The 17,522-nt window shown below is 46.2% G+C and overlaps 1 protein-coding gene across 3 annotated transcripts in view; it reads right to left on the bottom strand.

The window, feature by feature from the left end:
- The window catches only part of LMBRD1 (LMBR1 domain containing 1), a 320,053-nt gene that overhangs the window by 199,550 nt on the left and 102,981 nt on the right, over nucleotides 1-17,522 (bottom strand). For all 3 annotated transcript variants that reach the window (XM_078873086.1, XM_078873087.1, XM_078873089.1), the window contains one exon: nucleotides 6,334-6,407. In XM_078873086.1, the coding sequence (XP_078729212.1) occupies nucleotides 6,334-6,407 (74 nt within the window). The remainder of the gene's footprint in view (nucleotides 1-6,333; nucleotides 6,408-17,522) is intronic.

The following is a 17,522-nucleotide window of genomic DNA, read 5'->3' as shown; positions in this document are numbered from 1 at the left end:
ATCAAATGTACCGTACGAGTAATGGCAAAACTCCACGACTCCAGGAAGTTGCCCCGAAGCTTGCCATAACGTAAGGGACCGTGGTCAATTACAGCCAACGTCAGTTGAGCGTGGACAATTAGACCCAAGCCGAAACATAAAATATAAAAAAGAATGTTTAAAAATACATTTTTGTTTATTACAGAATATAGTATTGTCATCAGTATGACATAAGTATACCAAGTTTGCAGTCAATACCACATTGGGAAGTGGGTTCAAATTGAGTTACAAGATTTGAGGATACAACAACAACAGACAAAGTGAGTTAATAGAAAGCGTGTAAAATAGACTAGTACCCGGCAGATATGATAGACAACAACCATAAAGCAGTTAGGGTTTTACCCGGTTAATAACATCCTTCCAATGATTGCTCAATTTGTATCCATCTTCTCGGTTGAAGTTATGTCTATGTTTATATATCTGGATGGCTTCATGAACAACCCTTTGAAAGTTGCCCGAAGGTTTGCAGAGTACCTTGGTCTTGGAAAAAACAATATCATGTGAGCCCACAGCGTTATAACAATGGTCAGCTACGGCAGAGGTATTGGTTCTGCCGTGTTTCAGATCTGCCTTGTGTTCGTGGACACGGTCCGAGACATGTCGTTTCGTTTCCCCGATGTAACTGCTGCCGCAGACACAACTGAGTTTGTAGACTCCAGGGTATTGCATGTCAGGAATGACATCCTTCACAGATGGGATTAAGTCACGGATTTTGTGTACTGTATTGAATCGGACCTGGATCTTGTGTTTGTTTAAGATTTCGGAAATATTTTTGGTAACGCCTGCGATGTATGGTAACATGATGGTTTTGATTGGCTTCTCAGGGCGTTGTTTCTCCATGGTTGGAGAAACAGCTTTGCGAATAATGCAGTCCGAGTACCCATTCATCTTGAGGGCCTGGTGCATGTGTTCCAGTTCACTGGCTAGGTGGTGTTGGTCGGAAATGCAGTGGGCCCTATGGTGTAGTGTTTTGATAAGGGAATTTATTTATGCCGGATGGTGGTGTAAATCACGTTTCAGATACAACATTTTTTTGGGTGGATTTCCTGTAGACAGAGTGTCCCAACGAGCCGTCAGGTCTCTTCTCAAACAAAACATCCAGCAAAGGTAGCTTACTATCCCTCTCCACTTCCATGGTGAATTTGATGGATGGGTGTATGGAATTGATGTGGTTGAGAAATTGGTTCAAAGCTGGCAGGCCATGTGACCAAATGACGAAAGTGTCATCTACATATCTCTTCCACAAGGAAGTACGTAGGGTGGATGTCTGGATAGCATCTGTTTCAAATTTCTCCATGAAAACATTCGCTATCACTGGTGATAGGGAATGTTGACTTTTTCTGCCCCACCCCTCCTCTCTATATAATGCCTCGCCACAGAGGCGTTGTTCTGTGTGTCTCTCTATCTGTGTCTGTGTTTTGTCTCTCTCTCTCTCTCTGTATGTCTGTCTCTCTCCGAACTTGCAATCTTTCACACCTGATGACGGTTGCTTGTGTTGCAATTGAAAACGTCGTGTATTCTATTATTTATTTTACTTTCTACATGACTTTACCGAAAGAACCAAGGAGTCTACATAATTTCTAGTGGCTCAGCGAAAAGGAAAGGGTAATTTGTGTCTGGACGGCAGGCGTTGTGAACGAGCACTCAACTAACAAATGGAATGTCTCGAATCTCAAACCTCAGTCGACAATCGGCTCAATAATAAAGTTCCATTTTGTCGGATATCAGCAGTCGTTGCTCTGCAGAGGGAGAGACCGAACCCCAACAGAGGGAATATGGCATTTCCAGCAACGGCTGAGGGATATCAGAAGAAATGAACACGGCCAGATGCTCATTAGAGCCGGAAGCTAATATTTTGCATTTATATTCTTTTGTTCTTTTGCATGCGAGGGAAACCACACGCATATGTAGTGCCGTAGATGGGCCACGCTTACCGGCAGTGGTAGACGGGGCCCATCTGCAAGGGTACCCCGTACCGCCAGGGGAGGGGCTGCCGTGCAAGCCCAAGAGGGGAGGGGCTGCTGGGGGCTCAGGACCCCAGACAGCTAATCCGGTGTCTCACAAAGCTTACATTTCTGTGCGATCCACCAACAAACACCTACAAGCCACACTGAAAGAGTGAACCACTCACTCGTCTGAACAGATGGTGGGAGCAGTGGAATAGTCGCTGCTAATATAGATCCTTAGCGGTCACCTAAAATGGCTCAATTACCTAATTTACAGGAAGTCGAGACAACTCAACTTTGCTTCCGTCGGTCTAGGGGTTGTACCAGAATGTAAAAAAAAAAGTTTCCTCCGCACAACGTTTTGCACATGCTGGACAAATTACACCCCGCACAAAAAAAACCCTTGGGCACAAACGATAAAAGAGAAATACAATAAGCGGCAATTTCAGAAACTCACATTTTCAGAAGCCGCCGCGTATTTCTCAAGAAAGTGTCACTGGGATTGGACAAAACCGCGTTCAATGTGATATTTATTCTGTTCACACATATTGACTGCAGTCCCTAAAGTGGAAGGAAAGTGTACTGCATTCGTTTAGGCGCAGCCTTGGCCCGTAGCTTGTGCCACTCACCAGTGAACGTTCCGTGAAACATGAGCTTTATGCCACGGGCAAGCATACTGGATTCATATTTTGAGGGAAGTACGATACATTCGTCTTCTTGGTTCTTTCGGTAAAGTCACGTAGAAGGGAAATAATACAATAATAAAAATAAAACATAATAAAATACAATTCTCACGACGTTTCGGCCACAACGCAAGCAGCCGTCCTCACCTCAGGTGAAGAACAGGGCTGTTGGAACGTTGTCTTGTGGCCGAAACGTCGTGAGAATTGTATTGTATTATGTTTTATTTTTATTATTTTATTATTTCCCTTCTACGTGACTTTACCGAAAGAACCAAGAAGATGAATCCCTGCAGTGACGAAAGCTTTAAATCGAAATTTACGATACATTCATAACGTGTTATCTTTAACTTTATATTTACTTCATCAACCAAAATACTAATTGAACACGGGGAGCACTTCCACGGGCGACGCCGATTCACCCCCCACGTGTTCACGATAAATACCAAGTAAACAACCACAGCGCACTGCCCTGCGTGACAAACACGTCGCTCATTATCACAGCCGCACACAACGCCAACAAAAATGCGTTTCGCTTTTACATTACACGCTGACAAACGTCTTTCGTCATTATGTTTGCGTGGAGAGTGACAATGAGGCCATTTTATGCCAAATGGTCGTGGAAGTTGCATTGTCCCCGACATGTTAATTCAGCTCTGCGATTAAATACATCTCACGACGTATCGCTTCGGCAATCGAGGCCAGATGCAATCGGCAGCAAAGGAAAGAGCAAGTAAAACCAAGTCACGAGCAGCAGTGCTCTATCGACTGCTGGATGTAATGGATGTAAGCCTTCCCCCCCCCCCCAAGCCGTTACCATTCCTCACGGAGTCTTGAGATGCAACTTTACACGGAGCTTCCGCACATTCATCCTTTTGGGCATGTTGCCATCCTTTGGGTGAACTCCATTGTCAGAGTCTCAACCATCAACTCCCCATGTAGCAAGCGATGTGTCCTGCCCAAAATCAATCGCTTAAAGTAACATGTTTAACATAACACAGTTGCGGCTTGGTATGGATATCTAAACAATAAGCTCACGAAGTCACATCACTCGGTGGAGTGGGGGGGGGGGCATTACGGAATACAATGAGGTCAAAGTGATCCACCAATTGGTGCTGGAACACAGCCATGTGCCACCACACCTGGCAATTCCGCAAGTTTCGCCTCCGATTAGCACGGTTGGCTACGTACGGTGCGAAAGAAGTTCAACATCCATACAAACATGCGTACATTAAAGCACCTTCGCTAGGACACAGCACCCTGCCTGCAACTTGCAGCCTGCATGATCAGTGGGCGTAAAATCGAAACGCCTTATGGTTTTATACTGCAGCATGTACAAACGTTGGGCTAAATGTTAACTCTCTCTATCTCTCGCGCCTGGTAGGGAGCAGGTTATGGGTTCGATCCCGACCCCGACGCCTGTATAATTTTAGCGTGCATGTTCTCCCCCGTGGTCACATTGATTTTTCCTCCGGCTATTCCCTCCACATTTAGAAACATGCGTCCAGAGTATTTGGCCGCTCTAACTTTCCACGCGATAAGCCACTTTGTCGAGCTGTCATTTGTGACAGCCAGGTCACTTCTGAAGAAGAAATAAACAGCTCAGCGGGCCATACCTGCTAAAATAAAATAAACAGTTTAGTCGTTTAGTTTAACACAGTGCCAGACAAACTACTGGCTGTGAGGCTGGGCAATCACGAGGCGACCATCTTGAGCTATATATTCTTAGATTTTCTGTAAAGTCACGTAGGTACCTAGGTGACTTTACCGAAAAAACCTAAGAACATGAATCCTTGCAGTCACGAAAGCTTCAAATCTAGAATCTTGAGCTCTGCTCGATCGCGAGCGGCAAAGGCGAACGTGGAGCCGGGCTACGCTCGTGCGGTGCGAACGAGACCGCCAACCGTTTCCCTTCTCGGAGCAGCTGATTAAGGTCTGCTTCCAACACCGCCCACCTCCCCCCCCCACCAACAAAGACAAAGATCCCCCCCATAGCCTTCACAGACTGCTGAGGCAAGTGCGGCTAGAGAGTAGCACAAATGAAGGCCGTCACGGCACATGAGGCCGAGTCGACCTAGGCGAGGACCAGGACCAATTCAGATCATCATCAGCGGCGTTGGTGGCCGTGAGCGGAGGAATCGAACTCCGGTCGCCGGGTTCGTAGCAGAGCGCTCTAACCGTTGCACCACCCCCCCCCTATCCCCCGCCACCCACCCTAGCATTTCACCCCACTGCAGGAGCAATGTGAAAGGCAATTATAATCGGGTGACAGTCGCGCATGGGACAGAGGTTAAATTTGGCCCCTGGGTATAAATTACCGCGCTTGCTTCTGCTGCCGCCGTCAGGAAAGAGAGGAACCGCAGAGGCGGCTGCGGTAACAAGGAGCACGTCACGCGAGAAGTTGGGGCCAAGCTCTGGTGGCTTTGCATTCGTCTGTGTGTGTGTCCATGTGTGTGTCTTTGTCTCCGTCTGTGTGTGTGTCCATGTGTGTCTCTTTGTCTCCGTCTGTGTGAGTGTCCATGTGTGTGTCTTTGTGTCCATCTATGTGTGTGTCCAAGGTGCACATGGCCTGGCACAAGCGTCGTGGTGACGTCACCGCCACTTAGTGGCGAATGGCGGTTGTTGTTGTTGTTGTCTTTGTCTCCGTATGCGGTGGCGCAGTGGTTAGCGCATTGCGCTATCGTCTTGCCAGGAGTTCCGCTCGCGGCCAATGCCAGTGATGATTATCTGAACCAGTCCTGGGCGTCTGCTAGGTCAACTCAGCCTGAAATGAGCACCTGGTGCGGTGTTTAAACATCACCACTGGGGACACAAAGGCGGCCGGGCGTGGTGTTGGCCACCTACCCCTTCGTGTGCCGTGCCGGCCTTCTTAGGTGCTACTCGCTAACAGCACTTGCCCCAACAGTCTGTTCGGGCAATACGGGGGATCTTTGTAGACAGTACAGGGTTGTTGGCATCGCAGAGAGCACAGTGCACTACAACATAACGAATCTGCGTTAAATTCCTGGCAAAAACACATCACAAGCACAGTGGCAACTGTCATCTAATCCTGGCTTGGGAATATCCTAGGATGACTCGGCCTTAAATTGACGGCTTTATTCAGGTACGTGATTTTTGCGTACATCAGTGCTGGTAACAAGAGGTGGATGGTCATGGTATTATAAACACAATTCTCTTACATGCTCCACGCTGCCCTTTATAGATGCTCGCGAACAACACTTGCGCCTACGTGAGGTTGAATGGGGCATCTTTGTGTTTTGTGCGTTGGGAAAATACAACACCGCCAACTGGACGGTAAATATTGCTAAATGGTGCAACGCACTCTTTTTCTTCGTGTGGGGAAATGCAAAATGGGGGAGGGGGGGGGTCAAAGAGGGAATTGGAAATAGGCGAGAGGGAGGAAAAGTGAGCGCTGAGAGCTGACAGAGTTTAGAGAGAGACAGGGAGGATGGGGGAGAGGCGTGGGTGCAGGAGGGGATGAGAATAGGCAGAGGCATGCATCACGGGTAGTGTGTGTGTGGGGGGGCAGCGTGGGAAACATTGGCACGGTGAATCAGGACGGAAATTGGTGGGTTGGGACTTTGAGAGTGGCCGCGGGGTTCCCGGCGAGGTTGGGAGTGAGTGACAGAAAGTGGCGGTGGTGGCGGCAAACGGTGCAACTCTCTTACCGTGTAGATGATGAGGCACAGCATTCCGGCCAGCGTCAAGGTGCTTATGGAAAAGGCCAACGCGTCCACACCATCTGCGATGAGCAAGCGCACGCACGCACACACGCACAGTCGCACAGTGTGCATACACACACGAACACAAATGCTTCCGTGAGCGATCTAAATGGGTACACGGGACACATTCACACAGGTCTAAACACGCAGACACAATAAACAGATTGCCAATGCACACAGTATCCACGTGAGCAGACACACGCATGCACACAAGGATATATACACGGACACACGCACTCAAGCAGACACATTTACAGGTATACATCTATTTACGTAAGTACACTAAAGATACGATCACAGAGACCTGCATATGCACAGAAACAAAAATATAAATGCAGACACACATGCATAGCTATCAGATGCACCGCCATATATTCACACAAACACACATTCCGTACTCGCAAAGAATATATGTTTAAATATTGAATGTATGGACCATTGTGTATGAGAAGAGTAGCATAATATGTAATTTACAAAGTGAAACAAGAAGCTGAAACGGAGATGAGATAGGGCACCTAGCTAGGAAACCACATGACAGGTTGGCAAAATGAACAACGTAGCAGAGGCTCGTGGGAGGTGAATGAGATGGCTCGAGGAGAAGGGAGATGATTTGGAGGGCACTGGATGGAAGTGGGCAGAGTTTGTGAAGAGTGGGAGACATTGGAGGGGAGGCCCTTTGGCCATGAATGAGAAGTGAACGGCCAAGCAAGAAATGAAACTTCTCTCCGAGATCTCTCCTGCTTCTAAATAAGGGTGAATTACTGCCACTGCTGTTCATCTGACGGGCGATGACGTGGCTTGGAGTTCGTCGTGCCAAGAAGGTTAAGAGTTCAACATCCTGGTCCAAGGTTGACGCAGAATATCATCGTTCCTCCAGAGCCAATAATAAAGCACAGCATTTTATCTCATGAATTCACATTAACATGCATACACGCACCCACTCAGTTGTACAAATGTGCAATGCAAACGCATCAACACAAGCGCCTACACACACGTGCGTAATTATTGTATGGGTATAAGGTGTCATCTGTCTCTGTTGCTCAAGCAACCACAATGTTACGGGATGGAATTTTATACACTAATTGAATAACCTGATGAGACACTGCCTTGGCAATGCTAGTCGGTTCATTCAAGTTCGCTTTTAATTTCAATTTAAAATCTCAGCTCTGCGAACTGTGCACGCACACGCATGCACACGCACAGCCAAAGAATCCCGTATAGCCTCATAGACTGCTGGGGCAAATGCTGTAAATGAGCACCTACCAGTGCTGACTATTTATTTCCCAGGCTAGGTATTAATTTAAGGTGGAGTTAACCTAGGGGAAGGCCAGGATATGTTCAGATAGCATTTTCCACTGATGTCATCCATGGCAAAGAATTAAACCCGGGCCACTAGAATCATAGCAGATTGTACGAACCACTGCACTTCCACACAGAGACAACGATCGCCCTGGGCGTTAGCCATATAGACTGTTGGGGCAAGGCCCAATGGAGTGTACCTATTAAGGCCGGCATGGCAAATGCGAATGTTGTGTGGCCATAACCACGGTGTTTAAAGATCGCCCCGGTGCTGATGTCTATACACTGTGCCAAGTACTCGTTTAAGACGGCGGAGTCAATCTAGGCAAAGCCCCAGACAGGTTCAGATCCCCCTTGTCACTGATTTTAAGACATATCCGGGAATGGAACTTGCTCCGCAGGGTTTGTAGCACAGCGCGCAAACCAAGCGACACAACGGAGGTGAGTCACCATTCCAGGCTCTTCTCCTACACAAGAAAAACCATAACAAACGAACTGGTAAACCTCAACATTCATAATTAAATATGTGCACCTCACTTTTAATCACCTAATGACACTAATTGGAAACTATTTGCATAGCTGGTAAGTCTAATTAATTAGGAATCGTAAAGGTTATTTCTGTCTAGATAGAAATATGCACAATTACAATTTGTTTTTATTATACAGAGACAAGACGATATGAGTGAACCAACAGATTATTTGCATCCTTGAACAAGCGGCAAAAATTCCACATTTCCATGGTGAGGCAGGGAAGAATTTAAAAGATAATTATCAATGTTGATTGATTGGCTGCAAAGTGGTACCACCAATGTTATCCACCTCAAAGGAATCATAGGCCAAGTCAGTAACTGACTGGGACTTGACATCGTGACATCCCGATTGCGAACACCTCCTATAAGTATGCAGTAAATACAACGCAAGTGTGAAGATAGAGTACAGATGAGGCATGTGCTCTCCATTTTAGAATCAGGAAGTGTTGAAAAAAATCAGGCTTCGCTACGTAATTTGGAACGATTCCAGAATGTTTTATTGTTCGCGTCGGTTAACGTCGCCATCGTCAGCAGGAGGGCATCCGCGCCGCCTTGGCACGTGACGCGGAAGTGACTTTGGAACGTCTGAGCAAAGATCTGAAATTGTCCCCTAAAAATAATCAAAAAAAAACCTGACAATTTGTTGGATACAAAACTCACCCCTGCATATGCTCGCGTGCATGTACGAATTATAAGCAGGAATTGTAAAAAAATATATATAAGAGAGGTGACGCTGGTCTGCAGATATACGCATACAAACACACATTTGCACACCTATTCATGTTTTGACAAGTAATTTGTAGCACTCGCTGAGCAAATAAAGACAAAGATCCCCCGTATAGCCTTAACAGACTGTTGGGGCAAGTGTTGTTAGCGAGCACCTATGAAGGCCGGCACGGAACACGAGGGGGTGGGTGACCAGCACCACGCCCGGCCGCCTTTGTCTTCCTAGTGGTGATGTTCGCACACCGCACCAGGTACTCATTTGAGGCTGAGTCGACCTAGGGGAGGCCCATGACCGGTTCAAATAATCGTCACCGGTGTTGGCCGTGAGCGGGAATCGAACTCGGGTCGCCGGGTTCGTAGCGCAGCGCGCTAAGCGCTACACTGCCGCTCCCACTCGCTATGCATACATACACAGGGTGACACACACACATGGGGCCTCAATGTTTGAGACGCTGCGTATTCACTGCGACAAACATCAGCGGTTTACGATGCATCACGTACACACAGTCGGTATTCTTGTTGGTAAAAGATTGCAACAGGAAACCACGCGTGTTTCAACATGCGTGTTATATACCATCACCATTATCATCATCATCATCTCTATGAACATCACCATGTGGATAAAGTGCACGTGGTGAGGATATGGATGTGCTTAATTCTGTTTGAATCACTGTATGCAGTTGGTATTCGGAATGAGCTGTTAGTTTGAAATGAACGTAGAGGCAATCCCCGGATTACGGAAGGCCTGACTTTACAGAAATGCTCAAATAAATCGTGTTAAAAAAAAAAATTCAACGTGGGGAAATGTTTGCGATAGTTACACAAGCGCAAGGAGTGTGGCGCTGCGAGGTCGCGGATGAATACCGGGAAAACGCCGCCTTCAGCGAGCCCGAACTTCACGAGGACTATGCTAAATGGAATTTGTTGAAGCGTGACGTAATTATTTTAATTTTGTAGCACACAGAACTGATACAGTACTGAGGGAAAACGAACTAGTAATCGGGTAGGGGAGGCACAACTATTTCCGGCCATGGGATTTTATTGTTGATTTTGGGGAGGGAAATTGTTCAGTTTCCGACATACGGAAAATTCGGGTTACGGTTCTTCGGAACCTAACCCTTCCATAACCCGGGGACTGCCTGTATGTTGAACCTCTTTCGCACCGTACGTAGCCAACCATGCTAATCGAGAGGTCTACAACACAGGAAACCCAACTGACAGCGAGGACAGAGACCCGCCAAAGTGGACGTCCCATCGGTCCAGCCACGTTGACCGACTTCCTCGACTTCCTTGCCCCCGGGATCGAGCCCAGGTCAAAGTGTGTCGCTGCTCAAACGAGCCCTGGGGGGAGACGCTGGTCTCTGTCGTCAACCATCTGGCGGTATGGTGAAGATTCCATAATTCCCGCGTGCTAAAAGGTCAGTTCGTGAGAGAAAAATATACTGTTGTCCCCAGAGGAGTTATGGGCAAAGTTCACCCCCCGGGTTGTCAGTCAAATCCTCTAACCACTGTGCCACCTGGCCAGGTTACCCGGAGGATTAAGGATGCTTTAATTGCACTTTTTAAGCAATAACATTTTGGCTTGAGGAATCGTGATTGTGTGTGTGTGTCTGTTTGTATGTCTGTCTGTTAAGGCTATCCGGGAGATCTTTGTCTTTGCATGTCCATGCGGGTGGTAGCACGCTCGCGCTACAAACCCGGCGACCCGAGTTCGATTCCCACTCATGGCCAACACCAGCGACGATTATCTGAATCGGGCCTGGGCCTCCCCTAGGTCGACTCAGCCTTAAATGAGTACCTGGTGCGACGTGTATACATCCCCATGAGGGAGACAAAGGCAGCCAGGCATGGTGCTGGCCACCCACCCCTTTGTGTGCCATGCCGGCCTTCATAGGCGATTGCTACCAGCACATGCCCCCAATGTCTGTTAAGGATGTAGGAGGTGACCCGAGATGGATTCCCACTCACGGCCAAAACAAGTGATACTTATCCAAAATGGTCCTGAGCTTCCGCCTATGTCGACTCAACCTCAAATGAGAACCTGGTGCAGTGTGTAATCATCGCCACGAGGGAGACAAAGGCAGCCAGGCGTGGTGCAGGCCACCCACCCCCTCGTGTGCCCTTGCCACCCTTCATTGGTGCTCGCTAACAGCATTTGCCTGAACAATTTGTGAAGGCGATACGGGGGATATTTGTCTTTGCCTTAGTATGTGTAAGATGTAGCATGGTGGATAGTATGGTTGCCGCGTGATGTGGCGCTACTACTATAAGTCATACGATATAAGATCCGCCAACCTTAATAGACACTCGCTGACATAACTTGCCCCAGCCATCTTTTAGGCTAACCGAAGGCTATTCGTCAACGCGTGTGTGTGTGTGTGTGTCTCCATATGAAGGAAATTTCCTTGCAGTCATCTTTCCTCGTTACCGGAAAGTGGCCGACAGGTTTTTGCAAACATTATTCAGAAATCGCGGTAAAAAAAAAAATCCAACAACAACAAACTGGTAAATAATTAAACAAGTGCGGTCTCGAGAGAGACTTTTACAATTGTTGCTTCCAGCCGTCGGGGCGAATGCTTTGCGTAACTCGAGGTAATTGCCTTGACAACGGGCATTCACAGTTCCCGCGGAAATCACTTTCAAAGTTTACGGAACACGATGAGATTTGTCAATTCAGGCGGTGGGTGTAACTGCCATTTCTTTGCCATGAAACGGAAATAAAAGTGAAATTAGCTTCACAAAAGCCGTACGTCACAGAGCCGTTTCCTCGTCCGTGGTGTGCTCGTAAAAGTGACAACGTAGAATGCTCTCAAGCAGAAGCACGAGCCTTTAAAATATATATAATGGTTTATTCGGATTAAATAGTGCCGAGTTTCAGCTTGGTAAAATTTATCTTAGTTTGGATAACATCTTCAAAGTACGCTAGTTTTAACTTGCAACAGATTTATGTTTAAATATTCATGGGAGAAAGTTTTTGGCCAAATTAATGCGTTCATAAGAACAAACTAAGTAGTCGGAAATTAAGTAGGCAGTACAACCGTAATTCAGCTGTAAAGTTAGCTGCAAAAAAGCACGTGTACAGTATATATCAGAGGTGGGACAAAGTCATTGTTATGCAAGTCCAAGTCGAGTCGCAAGTCATCAAATTCATGACTCGAGTCTGACTCGAGTCCAAGTCACATGACTCGAGTCCACATCTCATAGGTGGGACAAAGTCATTGTTATGCAAGTCCAAGTCGAGTCGCAAGTCATCAAATTCATGACTCGAGTCTGACTCGAGTCCAAGTCACATGACTCGAGTCCACACCTCTGGTATATATACAAAAGCACACAAAAATGACAATGAAGTTGTCTTCATGGAAACACGTTTTGTTTCATGTATTAAATTCTTACCTCGTGCCTACTTTTTACTCTCGCTATTTCAGTAACAGTTCAAAACTAAACCGCAAAAACATGAATGGTGGTGGTGAAGGGCATATCAAGAGAGTAACGTTTGCGAACTAATACTGTACATTATTCACCTAACCTAGTTTTGTAGTAATTCAAAATGTGATATCTTAATGGTGTATAAGTACGGTATATAACTTGTGTACATATGTATATGGCACTCCTTACACTCCACACACAATACCGCAATGGCTTGATATTGTGAACGAGCCGTACGGTACAATTAATGACAATATGCCACGTTGTTAGAGAAAGAAAAAAATAATCACCTGGAATTGCTTCGATCAAGGGTGTGCAACCCTAGTAGGTAAGTACACACAAGCATGCACACGTACGGATAGTCCACACTAAACACTGCAACAGCTGACAAAGCCTTAGCACTCACAGACAGAATGCTGGCGCTAAATAGAGTACAACTATTTTCACAAGCGCGGCCCCCCCGCTTTGCATTATGGCTCCCCGAGAAAATCTTTTAATCTTTTTTGGATCGCCAATGGTGGCCAGATGTTAACTACCTCGCCAGGTATACAGGAAGTCGTGGGTCTGATCCTGACCACGGCGGATGTATATTTGAAGTTTGCATCTTCTCTCTCCGTGGTCGCGAGGATTTTTCTCCGGGTCCTCCGGTTTTTCCCTCCGCATTTAGAATCAACATCACGCGTTTCAAGTATTTGGCCGCTATAAATTTCCACGTGATGATAATCCACTTCATTGGGCTATCATTTGTGATAGCCAGGTCGCTTCGGGGAAAAAGGAGCTATATATCTTCTTGGTTCTTTCGGTAAAGTCACGTAGAAGGGAAGTAATAAAATAATACAAATAAAACATAATAAAATCATTCTCACGACGTTTCGGCCACAACACAAGCAGCCGTCCTCAGGTGAAGACCAGGTCTGTCGAGGCGACAGCTATATAGCTCAGTGGGTCTTACATGGTATAATAAAATGGTTTAGTTTTAACTTTTTGCCGTGGAGGCAGAGTGCCGTTTTCCTCACAGCAACTCGCATGCCGATGCGGTGCAAATGCTAAAAACTGAGCAGTTGCGGTGGATCCGAACAATTTGGCTCCAGCAAAGACCAGAACACAAAGGGCCCAGCCACCTTGCCGTGACAAGCCGAGCGCTTCCTTGACAATTACGACGAACAAAACCGTCCCGACTCCCTTCCTCGAACGAGCGAGAAATTTCACGTCGGCCAGCCGCAGTCTTTATCGGTGTCCCTCAGCCAGTGGTGGGAAATTCCACGTTCCTACAGCGAGGGTGAGTTCATCCACAGGACGATTTTTATTATATTTTAGAGCAGGGGTCCTCAAACTACGGCCCGCGGGCCACATGCGGCCCGCTGAGGACATTTATCCGGCCCATGGTCACTAATTGGGCTACGCTTGTGAGCACTAATTGGGCTGCGCTGGTGAGCACTAATTGGGCTGCGCTGGTGAGCACTCATTGAGCTGCGGCGGTGGGCACTGATTGAGCTGCGGCGGTGGGCACTCATTGTGCCCACCGCACTGCGATCTGTGAACAAAACTGCAGGTGTAATTAACTTTTTAATGGCACCCGCACCAGTGTGAGCCTGGGGTAAAAGCGGAGTTCCCCCAATCAGACTGCATTGATGGGCAGTGCAGTCTGTAAGTCTCTGTGTGGGCAAAGTTATTGCTGGTATATTGTTTTTGTAGCGCTGTATATATATTGGTATTTTACTAATAGCAATTTTGACTTCCTAGGAAACAATGATGTCAAGAAAGAGAAAAATTGACTCGGAGTGTAGGATATTCAAATAACAGTGGACTTATGATTACTTTTTCATGCAGTACAAGGAAAGAGCTGTGTGTCTGATATGCCAGAATATAGTGTCTGTGTTCAAAGAATACAATTTACGTCGACACTATGAAACTCAACATAAAGATAAATATGATTGTTTGGTCGGAGAAGTGAGAAAAGATAAAATATTAAAACTGAAAAATACATTAACAACTCAACAAAATACTTTTGTGAAGCAGAAGCAGATAAATATTTCATCACTGCAAGCAAGTTTTCAAGTTGCCAAGCTAATAGCGTGCACTGGCAGACCATTCGTGGAGGGAGAATTTGTTAAAGAATGCCTTCTTTCTGTTGCCAAAGAGATGTGTCCAGAGAAGGCCGATTTATTTAGTACAGTGAGTCTTTCAGGACCTACAATTACACGGAGGATTGAAGAAATGGGAGACAATTTGCATCAGCATTTGCAAAACTCCACAAAAAAACTTTCCTATTTTTCCTTGGCACTCGACGAAAGCAATGATGTTCGTGATTCTGCACAACTTCTAATTTTTATTCGTGGGACGAATGACTATTTCAAAGTCACAGAAGAGCTTGCTGCACTGCAAAGCATCAAAGGAACAACTACAGGAGAGGATATCTATGAAAAGGTTTGCCAAACTGTGAATGGTTTGGAGCTGAACTGGGCTAAACTAGCCAGCGTGACAACTGATGGTGCTCCTAGCATGGTGGGGTCTAAGAAAGGAGTAATTGCTCGCATTAACCAAGAGATGGACAAACATAACCATTCTCGTCCAATAGCCATACACTGCCTCATCCACCAACAAGCGCTGTGTAGTAAATCACTGAAGTTGGACTCTGTTAACTTCATTAGAGCTCATGCACTAAACGACAGACAATTTCAGGAATTTCTGTCTGAGCTAAATGTTGACTATGAAGATGTTCTGTACCACACAGAAGTCCGTTGGCTGAGTCGAGGGAGAGTTTTGAAACGTTTCTATGATTTACTTCCACAGATTACAGCTTTTCTGCTTTCAAAAAACAAATAAGTACCAGAGCTCAATGATGCAGAATGGACATGGCACCTTGCCTTTCTGACAGATGTAACAGAGCTACTCAACAGTTTCAATGTGCAACTTCAAGGAAAGGGGAAGCTCATCTGTGATATGCAATCACATGTCAAAGCATTTGAAGTAAAATTAGGCCTCCTCATCAAACAAGTGAAGGAGGAAAACTTCTGCCATCTCCCCACAACTCAAAATCTATTAGCGGAAAAACCATTGGTTGCATTCCCAAACAAAACATGTGTGGATTCACTGGAAAAATTGCAAAAGGAGTTCCAATTTAGATTTAAAGAGCTTCATCTCCATGAACAGGACATACAGCTTTTCCGTAACCCATTTTCTATTGACATTGAAAATGTGGATACAATTTACCAAATGGAACTGGCTGAACTGCAGAATTGTGACTCTGAAAGACGCATTCAAGTCAAGCAGCCTTCATAATTTATATGCATCTCTCCCCTCTGAGACATATCCTCATCTCAGGAACCATGCACTCAAAATGGCAACCATCTTTGGCAGCACTTATGTCTGTGAACAGACTTTTTCCAGAATGAAACATTTGAAATCTCCAACCAGATCTAGACTAACGGATGCACACTTGCATCACTTGTTACGACTAGCAGTGACACATATGGAACCGGACATTGACCATCTCATTAGCCAAAAGAAGGCCCATAGTTCCCATTGAAATACTGGCACGTTTGTTGATTTAACTTTACTTGTTCTTCATTTTAAATATTGTATTTTTCCCGTTTTGTTTCTTCACTTCAAAATAAGATATATGCAGTGTGCATAGGAATTTGTTCATAGTTTTTTTAACTATAGTCCGGCCCTCCAACGGTCTGAGGGACAGTGAACTGGCCCCCTGTTTAAAAAGTTTGAGGACCCCTGTTTTAGAGGGACCGGTACTATGTTATCGGCCATGGAGAGGTAATGGGCCGAGTCGATCCACCGTCCGGAATTTCAAGTTGATAGCGAAATGGGCGTTTCAACACCCGCCTTATCATCAAACGTCACGATTTATTCCCGAATCCCTCATCTTCAATCACCAAATGATCCATAATTCCATTGCCAGACTTCTCACACCTGTGCCTATAAACAAGACCACATCACACCACAATACTCTGATCCCTCCAATGGCTCCGAATTAAGTCCCAGATCAATTCCAAGCTTTCTCTCACCCTCCTGGCCTACCTCTCCCCATGCACGCTGCTCCACATTCCCCCTTTCAACTCCAGCAACCAAGGCCTTGTGTCAAGGCCCCAAGTTAAACCTTTTACTCTGTGAGACGTCACACCCCTTCTCCTCTGCTGACTCCACGGTCTAGAATTCCTTCCCAAACTGTGGATTCCCCTCGTTTCTGTCCAGACACATCGTCCTCTCCTCCAGCCAAGGAGCTCGTTCCTTAATCAAAAAAAATGTGCACTGACCCCTTGATTATCAATGGGCGGATTATCTGGGTTACGGATTGACTGGGCTTGTGAAAAATGATATCTCCTTACGCTTCCACACAGATGCTGCTCGCTGCTCCTTACTCACTGCTGTTCAGTGACTCACGGGCCCGCACAAACCATTACTTTAAGAAACAATAAAAACAGACGGCACATTGTACGTCTTAACCCCGATTGCACGTAGGTGAACAATAAATAAGAGTTTATAGCATAATTTACACATGATATGCATTATCCATGTTTTAGTTTTATCCGGGCCACCGCCCAACCCCCGAAATTACCCCAGATTAATCGAGATATCACTCTGGTTCCGATACCCCTCCCTTATCCCGTGTTGCACGTCCCACTATTGTGCTTAGGCACCACTAACGCAACAGTCATCTACAGCTCGTTTTGTCTATCCGCTACTACATGAAGGCCTTCCCCTATGTCTTTCCGTCATGAGGATGGTTTGACCATACTTCACCACACTGGTGAGTATGGGTTGATGCTAAGGCTGCAAAGGACGAGTTCAGATATGTTTAGATGTGGCCGGGAATCAATCGGGTCACGGGGTTCCTTGCGCAAATTGCTAACCATTGCGCCACCATTCCATCCCCTCTCTGCCCGAACTTCCCCTCCTCCCTTCCCCATAATTTTGTATGTATGCTGAACTTCTTCCCCACCGTATGTAACCAACTGTGCTAACCGCAGGTGCAAACTCCATCCCTCCCCAACTTACCGACCCATTCATCACACCCACTCATTGTCGCTTTCATTGTCGTTTATTTTAACCTTATGGCGATACCCCGTGGTACCATAGTACCCCGGCTCTCACGTAATGTCCGTGATGCAGTCATTTTTAGTCTGTTGATGGTCGGCG

The sequence above is a fragment of the Lampetra fluviatilis genome, chromosome 2 (genome assembly GCF_964198595.1).
Source record: "Lampetra fluviatilis chromosome 2, kcLamFluv1.1, whole genome shotgun sequence".
NCBI classification, from domain to species: Eukaryota; Metazoa; Chordata; class Hyperoartia; order Petromyzontiformes; family Petromyzontidae; genus Lampetra; species Lampetra fluviatilis.
This window is presented reverse-complemented; position numbering and strand designations above follow the sequence as displayed.